The sequence below is a fragment of the Aulonocara stuartgranti genome (assembly GCF_965226115.1).
Source record: "Aulonocara stuartgranti genome assembly, chromosome: 11".
Taxonomy (NCBI): Eukaryota; Metazoa; Chordata; class Actinopteri; order Cichliformes; family Cichlidae; genus Aulonocara; species Aulonocara stuartgranti.
In genome coordinates this window covers 35,829,339-35,844,669 of record NC_138947.1, presented here as the reverse complement: position 1 = coordinate 35,844,669, position 15,331 = coordinate 35,829,339, and the positions used below count along the sequence as shown (strand labels likewise).

At 36.8% G+C, this 15,331-nt stretch overlaps 1 protein-coding gene and 1 long non-coding RNA gene across 3 annotated transcripts; one reads left to right on the top strand and one right to left on the bottom strand.

Moving 5' to 3' along the window:
- Positions 1-2,203: 2,203 nt before the first annotated feature.
- Positions 2,204-7,583, bottom strand: LOC309717343 (uncharacterized protein). Of its 2 annotated transcripts, none has more exons than XM_082551856.1 (7): positions 7,426-7,583; positions 6,896-7,117; positions 6,047-6,210; positions 5,007-5,184; positions 4,682-4,890; positions 3,922-4,132; positions 2,204-3,007 (listed from the first exon to the last, which is right to left on the bottom strand). In XM_082551856.1, exons 1-7 carry the CDS (start codon positions 7,460-7,462, stop codon positions 2,889-2,891), a joined length of 1,140 nt encoding a protein of 379 aa, XP_082407982.1. In that variant the 5' UTR covers positions 7,463-7,583; the 3' UTR covers positions 2,204-2,888. The 2 variants fall into 2 exon arrangements, with proteins under 2 accessions (XP_082407982.1, XP_082407983.1); XM_082551857.1 differs by having other exon boundaries at positions 2,204-2,990.
- Positions 7,584-7,599: 16 nt separating this feature from the next.
- On the top strand, positions 7,600-12,462 carry LOC309717344. Its single transcript, XR_014279664.1, has 7 exons — positions 7,600-7,906; positions 7,993-8,044; positions 8,607-8,657; positions 8,938-9,178; positions 9,300-9,359; positions 9,439-9,501; positions 9,660-12,462. It is a non-coding gene; the product is annotated as an uncharacterized lncRNA (long non-coding RNA).
- The last annotated feature ends 2,869 nt before the right edge of the window (positions 12,463-15,331 follow it).

Below are 15,331 nucleotides of genomic sequence, written 5' to 3'. Positions count from 1 at the left end.
ATTGTCGCGGGTCAGGACTGTTTGGGTTTTGTTTGACAGCTACGTTCTTTCGTTCCAGGCGGCAGCGTTACGGTTGCCATGGTTACAGGGCGACGCTCTCTCTCTCTCTGTGACTGTGTGTTTCCTGGGTGAGAGAGCGCCTTTTCGTTGTTGTTGTTGTTGTGCTAAGCTAACAGGCAGAATGCTACAAGCATAGCTCTAAAGAATGTAGCATCATGGCCAGTGTAGTCCGTGTTGCAGGGAGAATGGACTGCCATTATGGGCAGAAATCTGTGCCATCAGAAACTAAATTTGAATAAGTTCAATTTGAATTTGAATTGCTCAGATTGAATCTGAATTGTAACTTGAATAAATGCTTTTGAAAACTGAATTTGAATTAGTCTAATTTGAAATTGAATTTATGGTTTGAAAATGATCATCACTAAATTGAAATTGAATTTATATTTTGAAAATGAATTGATTTGCTTTGAAACTGCATTTTATCCTTTAAAAATTCAGCTCTCGAATAATTTCAGTTTCACTTCTCACCATTCAGTTTCAGTTCTACAATTCAATTTCAGTTCCAAAATTCAGTTTTTTGGAACTTACATCCGGTTCCGGTTCAAGCGCAGATTAATAGAACTACGTTTTACTAGCGGACCGAAAGTGTTACTGACGGGAATCTACAGCGTCTTGAGCTGAATTAAGACTTCAGAAGTCATTCGTCATGTCGAATGACCAGCGGATAAACTCTCAGGTTGGTAATAAATGTATTACATGTATAAGAACAAGCGTCATGTTAACAAATGATAGCCGTACGGTAACTTTTATGCTTATTGTAGCTGTTAGCTAAAAACGCTAATTTAGCGTAGTTTGCCCTGAATTCAGCTTTGACAAACAAATATGATCGACTGTTTCTAGTAGAATTCCAAAGTTGTCATCTTGGACCCTGTCAGAGTACCCCCCTCTGTATGCTTGCAGAGGGGGGTACTCCCTACAGTAGGGAAACATGCAAAACGGTGCCCAAACCTTTGTGTTTTAGCTTTATTTATGTCTTACACGTATGTCTTACACAGCATCCCAACTCTTTAGCTAACTTAATAACTTTAGCTAAAGTGAATAGTTAGTCTAATTCATTAGTGCAGCATTACTGGATCACCTCTGTTTGAAGTGATATAATATGATATACAACTATCACTCAAACAGCAAACTTTGTAAATAAGCAAACAACATTTCTCATTTGCTAAACGTTTGGCCACAGCTGTAGATTACACTATCAGTGCTTGTTCACTCTTGACAATAATTACATTTCTAAATTCTCTTTGTGCATTTACAGGTAAACAATATCTAATATTTTATCTAAATGACTGCTTTGTCTTTGAAAAGGGTGAAGAGCCTGAGGCCGGTGACAGTCCAGTTCTACTCTAAGTACATCCTTACAGTGGCTCACAGGACAAGGCCACATTCCTGTCCTGCCAGAAGAGAAGAGAAGCTTCAGAGTCTTCATGCAGTTCAACCACACCTGTCATATTCCATATGACAGGGGTCTCAAATTCCAGTCCTCAAGGGCCAGTGTCATGCAACTTTTCCATGCCCTCGAGGACTGGAGTTTGAGACCCCTGCCGTATGGTGTTTATGCTGTTTTCTACCCCACAGTTTCAGCATGTCTGACTGCCTGTTCAGCATATGCAAAAATATATGAGTTTAAGCATGTGATGACTAAGGCCTTCCATTATGGTGTTTGTCATCACATGTCACAGACATCTGGATGATCATTTGGAATAAACAAAAAACTAAAAACTTGTTACTTCATCTTATCTTTATTATTGTTCTTATTTTACATTGTTAGGCATTACCCATACGGAAAAGAAATATAAAAAACGTATAAAACCCATATGTTAAAGAAATATAAAAAACTTAGAAAAGATTTGCATCAGCTTTAGTTTGCTCCATATATAGTGAATCATATAAGGCTTGTATGATTTACTCCTGAAAGTGGCCACTTTCGGGTTACTTTCATACATGATAATAAAGTGGATCACATAAGGATCATGTTAAAACTAAGTATGAGTTATATAAGGAAAGTAAATGTCAAAGTATGTATTCCATAGATGTTCCATATAATATTTGCATAGTTTTTAGTACATAATTGTCATAAAGACATATGCTTTACATATATGAACAAAATCTGTTAGATAAATTTTTTTTATATGTAAAGTAAATGTAGTTTGCAGGGCAATAATCTCTTTTTTTTTTAAATGCTTTTTATACATATATTCTAAGAATATGTTAGATTACATATGTTTTCACTTTATGTTCCGGCAATACATTTTTATGGTAAACTATTCTTTTTTTTACATTTTTCTTCTAAGAATTCTTAAATCTCATCTCATAAAAAACCTATAAACTTAATTATTAATTTTATACAAATTAACATTACTAGAAAAAAAAAAAAATCTATCACATATGAAAAAGACAACAGTATCATTTGCCCCTGCTTGACCAACATCAGTTAAAAACTAGCAATGCAAAGACAAACTCGTAAGCCAACATAACTTTCTTTGACAGGTCGGCAGTCAATGTATTGTAATACTGAAGAAAACAAAAACAAAAAACATGAATACTGGGCAATCTTTAAATTCAATTAACTTTTATTATTCTGATATAACAGTCACATACTAATATTTCACAGAAATATTTAACCTAATCTAAGCTCTATTGTTTAAAGAACATGCTAAGCTGCATACCTTTTGCTGCAAATTTGTGGAACTTTTACCTGCTAACATGAGTAAAACTTTGGAGGGCAAAAAACCTGCCCACTTAAAAAACAAAACAAACAATCTATCTTTAATAGATAAAACATGAATTGGCATTATAATAACATGCCAAATGAGACATCGAAAGTCAAGTTATGGGGATGCTGTGACAGAGACATTTTTATTTCTGGCCCGGAGTTCTGTGATCTTGGCATTGATTGTAGTACCAATGCTGGAAGGATGGGTCCCAGGCCACTTCTCAAGGGTTGCACCTATATATGTACAAAAATGCAGGGGGGGGGGGGGTGATGACAAGAACAGAATTAGTAGTGTAAAAGAACCCAATGATCTTAAACAATAGTGCAATGATCCTGCATTAATCAGTCTTAATATCTAATGGTGCCAGCTTTGAAATTTGCAGACGATGCATGGAGCGGTTCACTACATTGACTACATTTACATACAGCCAATATTCAGGTTATGGTCGAGTTAGGCTCACTATTCAGGGTTCTGAAACATTCGGAATAACTCATTCACATGCATGAGATGAGAGAGTCACAGAGAGCCAGACGGCACATACACAAAGTTCCTCTACTCAAAAGACCAGGATTCCGCGGGAATAGAACATGTGCAAAACACAAATCCATTTTCATTCTGATGGCGATATGCCGATAGAGGTTTTACATGACCCTTTTCTCACAAAAATATTTGGTAACTCCAAGATTTATATTTGGATTTTTGCCGGTATTTTAAAGCCATGTGTGACCGGGTTATTGCTAACATTCCAGTTTTGAATGGGTTATCGGCTGCATGTAAACGCAGTCACTGAAATACATCAAATGCAAGAACATCCAGAATGTAAAATACTTATCTACCATCATTTGTTACTTTGTAGTTGGACAAACAAAATGCACCATAAAGGAAATGAAAGGCCTACAGAGAAATCTAAGGCCTACAATAGTATGTCATGAAAAGACCATTCATTCATCTGGATATAACTCAAAAAAGATCAACTAGAATCCTCTATTTGGTGGAGGCCTTTCTTCATCAACAATAATATATGCATAAATGTTAAGAAGATATTCTTCATATGTGTGGCCCTTGTTTTTCATTGGTCCTTTGTTATCTTTAAATGCCAGAAGTGTGGACAACTGCGAAAACATGCCATAAAAAGCTAAAAACTTACTGTAGATGGCATCCAATTTATTTTTGTCGAGCGGTAAACGTGCATGTCCTCTGCCTCGTTTTCCCCCTCGAAGATTGCTCACTAGCAATATTTCCACAGGGAAGACTGCTGTGAGCAGATGCCTCACAAAGGTTGTAGATGAATTTGCATTAGTAGCATAGGCCCAGGCCAGTTTCTCTACCATGACTCCAGTCCCAGGATAAATCTCCACCTGTTCCAACAAAAAGACATTTTGATCAATATAAGAGACGTAAAGAACAACTACATACCTTTCCAGACTTAAAACTCTGTTTCTCGTCTAGTTTTGAAGGCAGTGACATTTATGTATATTCCCGGAGCCGTCGTTCACCTGCAATGTCCGGATGCTAAGCTACTGGATTGCAAAACTTTTTTCTGCATCACTTGTTACTCGCACAGGCATTCCCATGCAAAAGTGAAGCTTTTGTAGAAAAATTGTAGTTTGCCTCTGCTCCACCAGGGGCTGGCTCTAAAACAGAGTCAATCCCCATAGACTCCTTTGTTAAGAAGGGAAACTTCACAGCAGAAACACAGTCAATGAATTTAACACTTGAATTAGATCCATCATACTAATAAGTAGAGTACCAATTTAAAAGTTTTGACATATTTTCCCATTAAATCTAATAGGAAAGTCCGTCAAAACTTTTATTGGTATTGTGTTCAAGGTTGGATCAACTGTAAGTAGAAAGACAGTAGATCCAATTTATGCACTTCATCTATTTATTCTTTAAAATTCCATTACCTTTGATGACTGGGATTCCTTTGTTGATAGAATGACAGATGCTGGTGTTGAGAAGGATGAAGTAGATTTGGGAGGGGGCAGCAGCGAACCATCTGATGATGAACCGGGCGTGGACTGCGGAGAAATCTGGGGAAGCTCAAAACTGGATCTCTTAAGAGGTTCAGCCAAATTAATCACCTTTTTCATCGTCTTCATGAGTTCTGGCACATCTATATATAGTAAATGAATAAAAAAATGATTACCAGAATGGTTTATACATAGGCTAGAGTGACTTTTTCAAATATATTGGCTGTTTAATTGTTAAATTAGTGATAGGAAGTGATACCTTGGACAAGCAACTCCTTCAGTTTATCATTCTCTTGTTTCAGGTCTTGGATCTTCCGCTTTAGACCAATTACTGTCTTTTTTGGACTTTTTTCACCATAAGCGACTGAAGGTGGTGAATGACTGTACATTGCAAGGAATTCCTGTGGAGGGTCTTTCTTTGAAGGAGCCTTTGACTTCTGGACATGAAAAAAGATAGCGAGAAAGAAGAGGAATTTACATAAAATAGTCAAAGCTGCCATAAAAGTTATGAATCTAAAGTGTAAAGACAACAGATTCAATAGCTGTGCCACAAAGTGTAGGGTGCATACTTCAAAGAGCTGGTTTCTTAGCCACATACAGTACCAGTCAAAAGTTTGTACAATTTTACAATTAAATATAATGGGAAAGTGTGTCCAAACTTTTAACTGGTACTGCACATCACAGAACTGTAACTAGGCCTGTTCCAAAGATTGGGCTCATTTGAATACAGTTAAAAAAAAAAAGTTTACCATAATTCAATTTAGGTGGCTACAAGTGATTTTTTCCTTTAACAAATCCTGACAATCATTGTATACAAATGACCTTTGTGTGCAGTAGAATAGGGGGACCACTGGTGGAGTTCCTTTTCTTAAATGTAAATACGTTTCAGTTTTAAAATTATATCTGATCTGAAAAAGGTAAAAATCAGTAAAATATATATTTTTTTTTAGGGAAAGAGAAGTACTACAGTCATTGCTTGGTGACAGAAATGGTGTGTAACATAATAGAAAGATGGTGAGGATGTTCAGACATAACCAGGAAATGCTACTTGCAGGCTACACTGTCCCGTTTCATAAGGCTGTAGCCTGCATAGACTCCATCCAATGGTAGATGTACAATACAATAGTGTCAACTTTTTAAAGGAGCCATCACCTAAAATGTTTCATTTTCCACATGAAAACATGTATATAATGGTTTCCTAATGACTGACACTAGCCTAGAAGCCAATATTTAAAGATGGAGTGTTTAGATAACATGTAAAACACGGATACTACAAAATGGTTCCAAGTGAAATGTCACCTTGAGTTGCAATGGCTGCGACAGAATCAGAGTCTCATTTGGATCGGAGTCATCAGAATCATCCTGATAGTTTTCAGGATGGACAGATACCCTCTTGGTCAGGTCCTCTGGTTCATTTTCCTTCAGCAGTGCATTAATTTTCCGAGCTGCCTCAAAACGAGTAGCTAGAGCACAAAGGAGGAAACAAAAAGACATTACAACAATCCCCTCATTACTCCACAGGTGTTTTTTTTTTTTTAAATCACCAGACTATGTCCTGTTTTCAGGTAATTGCAGTAATGAATGTTATTTTTTACTCCTGACTAAAAACACAACTGAACACTGGAATGGTTCTTCGACCTGTGTGAAAGAGAGAGCTAACAAAGAAAAGAGAACATTTGTATATGGGATAGAGAAAGAGAAGAAGAAGACAGCAGTAACAGTGTCTAGTTTTGTGTTGAGTTGTGATTCACATAGTGCATTTAGCAAAAAACCAAACAATTCCTATTTCACAGAATTTCCATACATGTGAAACATAAAATATAAAACTATTCAACATCTAAAAGCAACCATCTCATTAGTCAGGGGTTAGGGTTAAAAGGAGTAGGAGCCACATTTAGGAGATTTACTGTGTTAATATGTAAACTTTTACTTAGAGCAGAGTAAAGACGAGTGATAAAATACAAAACTGTTGCGACTTTATGTAATGTATACTTAATGTATATTAAGTAAACATGTAGTACAGTCTTCAGCTCCCTGGAAAAACGAAGTAAGCACATGACTTTAAAGAGTGAATTCAGTTTTTCTTTAGAGAACTACTTTCAAGTAGAGAAGGACATTCTACATTTCAAATCATTAACAATTACTTACCAGAGACAAAAACAACAGTGCCCCTGTAATGTGGCCACCCTCCTCGCTGTTTCTTCCCATGGCGCCATTCAATAACTGCCGAGTAAGTGGAAATGGGATTCCCATGCTGGTCCATCTTGGAGTCATCATACCCCCGTATGTTAACAGTTTTTACTTCACTAAGCTTTCCATAGTCCTCCCCTTCACTCCACTGCACCACTGCAAACTTCCTCTCCTCGTGTTCTGTAGTAAATGAAGGGGGGAGGAAAAAAAGAATTGCTTTTTCCTAGCTAGAATGCTACAGGCTATATGCTAATAAAGGCTTTTTCTTATCAAAAAATATTCTATTTGACATGGTTTCTATAGGCATACTTTTACCGTTTGAACCATTTTAATGACACCAAGTGCTATGTCGCATGCATAATTCTCTGAAGAGAGCATTTCCACATTGGTCACTTGTTTCTATGTGACCCGTAAAACATCAAACCACTTTTAGCAAGCTATTAGCTTAAGCTAAGTCATTCAAATTCGAAAACATTTAGGCGACTTACCTCTGATATTAGTTTTATTCGTCTCCGTAGTCTCCATCTTTGCAAGACACACTTTATTAGACCGATTTCCCGCTTGTTGTTAAATTACGTAAGGAAGCCGTTACCTGATGAGGACCGTGTGAGGTCTCGCGGTGAAAGCTGGCCACCTGTACGCTGCAGCATGGGCCACCTGTACGCTGCAGCATGGCCCGCCCTACTTTGCCTTTGATTGGTGTATCCTCATATTTGACCGTACACTTAACCAATCATGGCACTCACAGCTGAAAACAAATTTTTGAGTTCATGCTCTACGTCAGTATTTTCTCTATTTGGCGGTAGAATATGTTTTTCACAGATTATAGACTATACTGACATTCCAACTGAGTTTTGTAACTTAAGAGCCAGTGATGCCGAAAAGAAAACATTATAGATCTGACACAAGTGAAATAGACTGGATGCGGAAAAACGTTCCTTCACGTACTTTGACCAGATGGAAAAAACGGTATGTGCACCTTTGCCAATAAGTTAATACAGTTGTCAGTTTCTGTCATTGTTATGAAAGCTACAAGAATTTATTAATTTTTTTAGAAAAATCGACAGAGCTTTGACTGACATCGGACAGCACAACACACAACAACAAGTAAGTGAATGTATATCGTTAATGTCTTATCAGCTACCATAGTAGCACTTGATACAAAGTGTTTGGGTTTTAATACTTTGGTTAAGTGGAACATTCCAGTTCTAATTTGACACCCATAACTTGGCTTATATTTTTGTGTTGTGTGTACTAAGTAGGTTAACAAACTAATAATTCCATACACTTACATAGATATTTATTTTCAATGATAAGTTATGCAACATAATTTATTGTGTTTGCCAAATGACTGATAAATTCTGTTTAGGTTAGTTATGATAAGAAAATGCAAAGTATTTGAGAATCTAGACTATATTCATAATGTTTCTGCATTGAAAGTAATCTGAAGTGCTACTTAAGTAATTGTGAGATGATAAATATAATTAAAAAAAATGTATTTTTTTACTTAGAAGACAACCTCTTTCATTGTGTTTATTTAAAGGTCAATAAAAACATTAAGAATAATAACAATCACAATAATAACAACATGGAAATTTCATCCCGACTGTTTTCAGCGGAGCTGTGAAAAATGTATCTTAAACAAGTTGTTCATTTGTATCATTTCAAGGACAATGGTGAAGATGACAGCCAGAGAGAAGGAACTTTCACAGTTCCAATGGTAAATAAAAATACATTATTATAGTCTCTCTCTCCCTCTCTTTCTCTCTCTCTTTCTCTCTCCTTTTAAAAGCAACATACAGAAAAAAGGCCACAATAAAGCATTACTTTCATTCTTATGTCTCTTCTACGCTACTCCATCACATTGTAAAAGTGAAAAGTACAGCTCACCATTAAGCTGTTTAAATATGTCAGTGACAGACTCACTACTTGTTCTGGAATATATCATTCGGATATTTAATTCATATATATATTCAATACTTGGGTTGTATTCCTCACAGGAAAGTGAAGATGCTGCCCAAAGAGATGAGCAGATACCAGAACCACAAACGGTTTCACTGGTAAGAAACAAATGCAAGATGTGCTCCACTTCCAGTGACAGACTCACTACTTGTTCTGGAATATATCATTCGGATATTTAATTCATATATATATTCAATACTTGGGTTGTATTCCTCACAGGAAAGTGAAGATGCTGCCCAAAGAGATGAGCAGATACCAGAACCACAAACGGTTTCACTGGTAAGAAACAAATGCAAGATGTGCTCCACTTCCAGTGACAGACTCACTACTTGTTCTGGAATATATCATTCGGATATTTAATTCATATATATATTCAATACTTGGGTTGTATTCCTCACAGGAAAGTGAAGATGCTGCCCAAAGAGATGAGCAGATACCAGAACCACAAACGGTGTCACTGGTAAGAAACAAATGCAAGATGTGTTCCCTTTCTATGGCTCTCTTTTCTTTAAAGAGTAGTTAATTTGAATACTTCTCAGGGAAACAATGAAGATGCCACCCAAAGACAGGAGGAAAGAATAGAAATGGTCACAATGGTGCAGGTAAGACTTGCGGTTAATTGCATTTTTAACTATGACAAACGTCGCTATGACTGCTGTTTATGTTGTAAATGCAGTTTTGCAAAAAAAAAAAACAAGGCTACATATGAAAATAAGTGAAACCTGCTCAAATATAACAAAATTCTTTTTCAACCATTCAGGAGAACGCCCCTGAAGCAGGAGTTGATGTGAACTGCTCCAGTGGACTAACAGAAATTCAAAGCATCATGTCAATCCTCTCCTTTGCTTTGAGACACAACACTACAGGTGTATTAATGGAGGACTTGCTGAAACTGCTCAAGTTACATTCTGCTGGGACTACTGTAGTTCCATCAAGCAGGTATTTTCTGGAGAAACCCTTCGCTGATATTACAAAACAGTTTAAACGACATCATTACTGTAGAGTTTGTACTAAGTACATTGGGTCTTCACAATCTTTGGAGGAAACACTTAATTGTGTGTCATGTTCTTCATTCACAACAGTGAAAGCCAGTTTAGAGGAAGGTAACTTTTTTATTAGTATACCATTAAAAGATCAGCTAAAAGACATTCTTGAGAACCACAATGTGCATGATCTATGTTTCAGAGGTGATCCCAGTGGTAGCCGTGTAATAAAGGACATATGTGATGGCAGCTTGTATCAGACCTTAAAGTCTACCAGTAAAGATGATTTTCTGTCCCTCACTTTTAATTGTGATGGTGTACCAGTTTTTCAGTCTTCCAAATTTAGTATTTGGCCAATATTGTGTTGCATTAATGAGATACCACCGGAGAGTAGAGACAAACATGTACTTCTATGTGCTTTATGGTTTGGATCCAAAAAGCCAGACATGTCCTGCTTCTTTAAACCATTTGTCGAGGAGTGTACAAATCTTTCTCAAGTTGGTTTTGAGTGGCAAGATCCTAACAATCAGGCACGGAGACACATGAAAGTACACACATTGTGCTGTGTGTGTGATGCTGTAGCAAGACCATTGTTACAAAATTTCAAGCAATTTAATGGTGAATATGGCTGTGGAGTTTGCCTTCATCCTGGGATGCAAACAAGGAAAGGGAATGGAAAAACAAGGGTTTACGCATGTCCTGATGAAAAGCCAAGTGACAGAAATCATAAAACCACAGTAGAAATAGGACAAATAGCTGAAAGACAAGGGAAGACTATTTTGGGGATAAAGGGCTCATCTCCTCTTGCAGATTTGCCATTGTTTGATCTTATCAATGGAATGGTCCCTGACTACATGCACTGTGTACTGCTTGGTGTGTGCAGATACATGGCATCTTTATGGATGGATTCTAAAAACACTTCTGAGCCATGGTACATAGGTGTACAAATAGCAAGCATAGACAAACACCTCTTGTCTATTAAACCTCCAGGTATCGTCGCTCGAGTTCCAAGATCTTTAATTGAACGCAAATTCTGGAAAGCTCATGAGTGGCAGCATTGGCTTTTGTACTATAGCTTGCCAGTTCTGAAAGGCATACTTCCACAGAAGTATCACTGTCATTGGGCATTACTGGTAGAAGGGATAAGCATTCTCTTGGGGTCCGAATTAAATACTGAACTGATAAGCCACGCACACGACGCATTAGTGTACTTTGTTGGAGGTGTACAATCTCTGTATGGAAAACAGCACATGACATTCAATGTTCATTCATTGTTGCATTTGAGTAAAAGTGTTGTGCAATGGGGTCCTTTATGGGCTCACTCAGCCTTTATGTTTGAAAGTTTCAATGGGTACCTCTTGAAACAAATAAAAAGTAGTCAAGCTGTACCACAACAAATATGCAAACGAGTGGCAGTCTCCCGTGCCTTTCCTCGTTTAGCTAAGCAGTTCTTAACAAATGCAGCTGCAGAAGTTAAACAGTTCTGCAATGAAATGAGACAAGGAACCCAGCATGTCAAGAAGCATGTAAAGTTTACTCAGGTGACTGCCCTTGGTTCACCAAATGTAAGACAAATATCTCTGAGAGATCAAGCTGCTCTCCACCCAGTTAGAGAGGTTCCCACAAACTCTGTGGTGAGTTACTACAAGAGAATTTCTGTGAATGGAGACATTGTTCACGGTTACACGTACAGCAAAACAAAACAAAGAAACAATTATGTGGTGCTTTTAAAAAATGGAAGTATTTTTGCAGTCTCACACTTTGTTGAAATGGATAGTCATTGTTTATATGCTATAGGAAAATATGGTAATTGCACAGTGCAAAAGTTAGCCAGAGGTTCTCTTATCAGAACTCAGCTGAGCTATATGTCAACTGTTCACTTTCCCACAGGCTTTTACAAAGCCATAAATGCTACTCAGATAGTTAGGCCATGTATGTACATACAGTGTCCAGACTCTACCTCAATTGTATGTCAGCTACTGAATACGTACTATTGTAAATAATTTAATCTTAAATCTTATTGTAAATGATTCAATCCAAATGTGAAGGTGGAGCTACTGATTATGGTGTTGATTATGGGAGAGATTCAAAGGCTTTCAATTGTGTCAAATGTCATTCTAATTAAGAGTGAAATGTGCAGCTAACAAGGTCTAAAGCCATAGCGGTTCATAAAGGTGGCGCATTCACGCTGTCATTTCTGAACATATTTCTTATTGAAATATGGGTTTCTGACTTGGGGGAAAAAAATAATTCTGTCAAAACATTTTGCAATGCATGTTCACAACATTTATGTATTTCAATGTAATTCCATTAAGCTAGTGGTGTGGTGTTTAAATGGTCCTTAAAGCACTGTCATAATGAATCTGGGTCATGTAAAAAGACAGAAATATATTATATATAAAATGTATTTTATCTACATCTTTGTGTAATCTGCTGATTCTGTGCAAAATTAAAAATATTTCTACAATATGAATATTGTCTAATATCTTTTCCATCTATATAGAATACATTTGAGATGTATTTTGAATATTTACTGTGTTGATTTAATCATTTGTCAAACTTATTGTAAAAGTTTGTTCTTTAAATGTCAATGCAATAATGGGAAAAAACATTATTTGAAAGTCAGGAATAGGATGCCTAGTTTTGCAAAAATGCTAAACAAAGAAATAAATAAACTTTACACAAATGAATGAAAAGCATTTTTATCAATCCCAGAGGGAAATTCTAATGTGGGGTTTTATTTAATCACATGTTCAAAGCAAACTTCTCGTAAATTTGTGGCTTTCCCCCACATCTTTTTGTCATTCAATGTTAATTGTTAGTTGTTTCCTGTTTGTGATAACACAAGTAAATCTTTTGTTCTCTATGAAAAACTTACAATAGTTTAGTTTCACTCATGATTGTCTAACTCATAAAAGTATGATATTACATTTTTCTTCTTAGGATAATATATGTCGGGTTAATGTCATATATTTTTTAAAGAAGTATCCAAAACATGCAAGTTTCATTTATATAATTTTTTAAGGGATCTTATATGTATTTTCACTCTTGTATATTTTTCATACAAGTGTCACACAAGACAGATAAAAACCTTACAAGATTTATATACATCTTTTCCATATGGGTAGGTTTATTTGTAGTAGTCCTTTCCAACTTCTTTCCCTCTTCCATGTTACTGTGGCAGCTTGTCAGCATCTACTTGGGGTTGGGAGTGGAACAGAAAGTAAGGAAATCCAAAGTGCCATTAAAACCAGGAGAGGTTCTTATATTTCAGAAGAAGGGATTAATTCAAAAGACCTCAATGCCATATTTTATTTAGGAACCCTAGAGAGCACTTTGCAAAATAACACATTCTTATAATTTCACCCTCAGATGAGCCAAGCTACGACTGTCAGGGAAGGTGATGTAGGTACAGAGCATGTGAGAGTGGTTAAGTTTGTCTCTTGTTTAGATGAAGGCACAAGAGGGATCAATGGCAAGGCGTAGAGATTCAGTATCTTCAGTCTTCAGTGGACACCCCATTTCTGGCACAAAACACCTGTAAAAGATGGTCGATTTAGGAGGTGACCCGGCAACTTCAGCCTGTCAAACATATTAATAGAGCAGTATGCTTTAAAAAAAAAAATCTAATTAAGCATGCACTCAGTACCCTAAGAATTATTATGGTAGTTAAACACAGTGATAGTTGTATATCATATTATATCACTTCAAACAGAGGTGACCCAGTAATGCTGCACTAATGAATTAGACTAACTATTCACTTTAGCTAAAGTTATTAAGTTAGCTAAAGAGTTGGGATGCTGTGTAAGACATAAATAAAGCTAAAATACAAAGGTTTGGGCACCGTTTTGCATGTTTCCCTACTGTAGGGGTCTCTGCAAGCATACAGAGGGGGGTACTCTGACAGGGTCCAAGATGACAACTTTGGAATTCTACTAGAAACAGTCGATCATATTTGTTTGTCAAAGCTGAATTCAGGGCAAACTACGCTAAATTAGCGTTTTTAGCTAACAGCTACAATAAGCATAAAAGTTACCGTACGGCTATCATTTGTTAACATGACGCTTGTTCTTATACATGTAATACATTTATTACCAACCTGAGAGTTTATCCGCTGGTCATTCGACATGACGAATGACTTCTGAAGTCTTAATTCAGCTCAAGACGCTGTAGATTCCCGTCAGTAACACTTTCGGTCCGCTAGTAAAACGTAGTTCTATTAATCTGCGCTTGAACCGGAACCGGATGTAAGTTCCAAAAAACTGAATTTTGGAACTGAAATTGAATTGTAGAACTGAAACTGAATGGTGAGAAGTGAAACTGAAATTATTCGAGAGCTGAATTTTTAAAGGATAAAATGCAGTTTCAAAGCAAATCAATTCATTTTCAAAATATAAATTCAATTTCAATTTAGTGATGATCATTTTCAAACCATAAATTCAATTTCAAATTAGACTAATTCAAATTCAGTTTTCAAAAGCATTTATTCAAGTTACAATTCAGATTCAATCTGAGCAATTCAAATTCAAATTGAACTTATTCAAATTCAGTTTCTGATGGCACAGATTTCTGCCCATATGCCATACACGTTATGGGTCTGTGAGCGTGAGGAGGGAGAAAAAGGGGAGTGGAAAGGTACGAGTTGTCATCGAGGAAAAACGGGAGCTGGAAGCATGTAAATATAATAATAACCACTTCAGCCAAGAAGAGTGCCTGACGAGCCCAGCTGTAAGTAAGCTATTAAGACTCGACTGTACACCGTGTTCGTGTTTTCCTCCGAAAACAATAAGTTCCGTTGGAGCAGCCTTTCAACGCCTCTCTCTGTCTCTCGCAAGAAAAGTTGACCCACACAACAAAGTAAAGCTATTTTTCGGCTACAAGCCGACAGGGACCCCGCCGTATTAGCCAGAGGTCCCTTTACTACAGTTCGGAGCCGCGGACCTTCAGTAATAGTAATAAATCACACAGCAATAGTACATTCACGTTGTTGTAAAGATAATATATTAAGTAATCCAAAGTATTCAGAATACTTTACTGTCATTGAGTAACGTAACGGAATACGTTACAGAATACATTTTGGGGCATGTATTCTGTATTCTGTAATGGAATACATTTTAAAAGTAACCTTCCCAACACTGGACACGAACAAAATTGCTGAGAAATTTCAATCTGCCTTTAAGCCATTGCATAGCACTGAAACAGCGTTGGTTAGAGTTCTTAATGATATTCTTGTAATCACTGATACTGGATGCTCTATGGTCCTAGTTTTACTGGACCTCTCTTCGGCCTTTGATATGGTGGACCATAACATTTTATTATCAAGACTTGAGCACACTGTGGGTATTAGAGGCACTGCCCTCGACTGGTTTAAATCATACCTCGCTGATAGATCTTTATCAGTTCACTTAGGCACCTTCTCCTCTTCCTCCGCTCCGGTCTGTTGTGGTGT

Bases quoted from the DNA above. Each gene is read 5' to 3' on its own strand.
- LOC309717343 (XM_082551856.1), bottom strand. From the start codon at position 7,462: ATGGAGACTACGGAGACGAATAAAACTAATATCAGAG. The intron at 4,133-4,681 runs GTAATGGAATTT...TTGTTGGAACAG, and splicing joins AGGAATCCCAGTCATCAAAG to GTGGAGATTTATCCTGGGAC. The intron at 3,008-3,921 runs GTAAGTTTTTAG...GTACATATATAG, and splicing joins TAAATTGGATGCCATCTACA to GTGCAACCCTTGAGAAGTGG.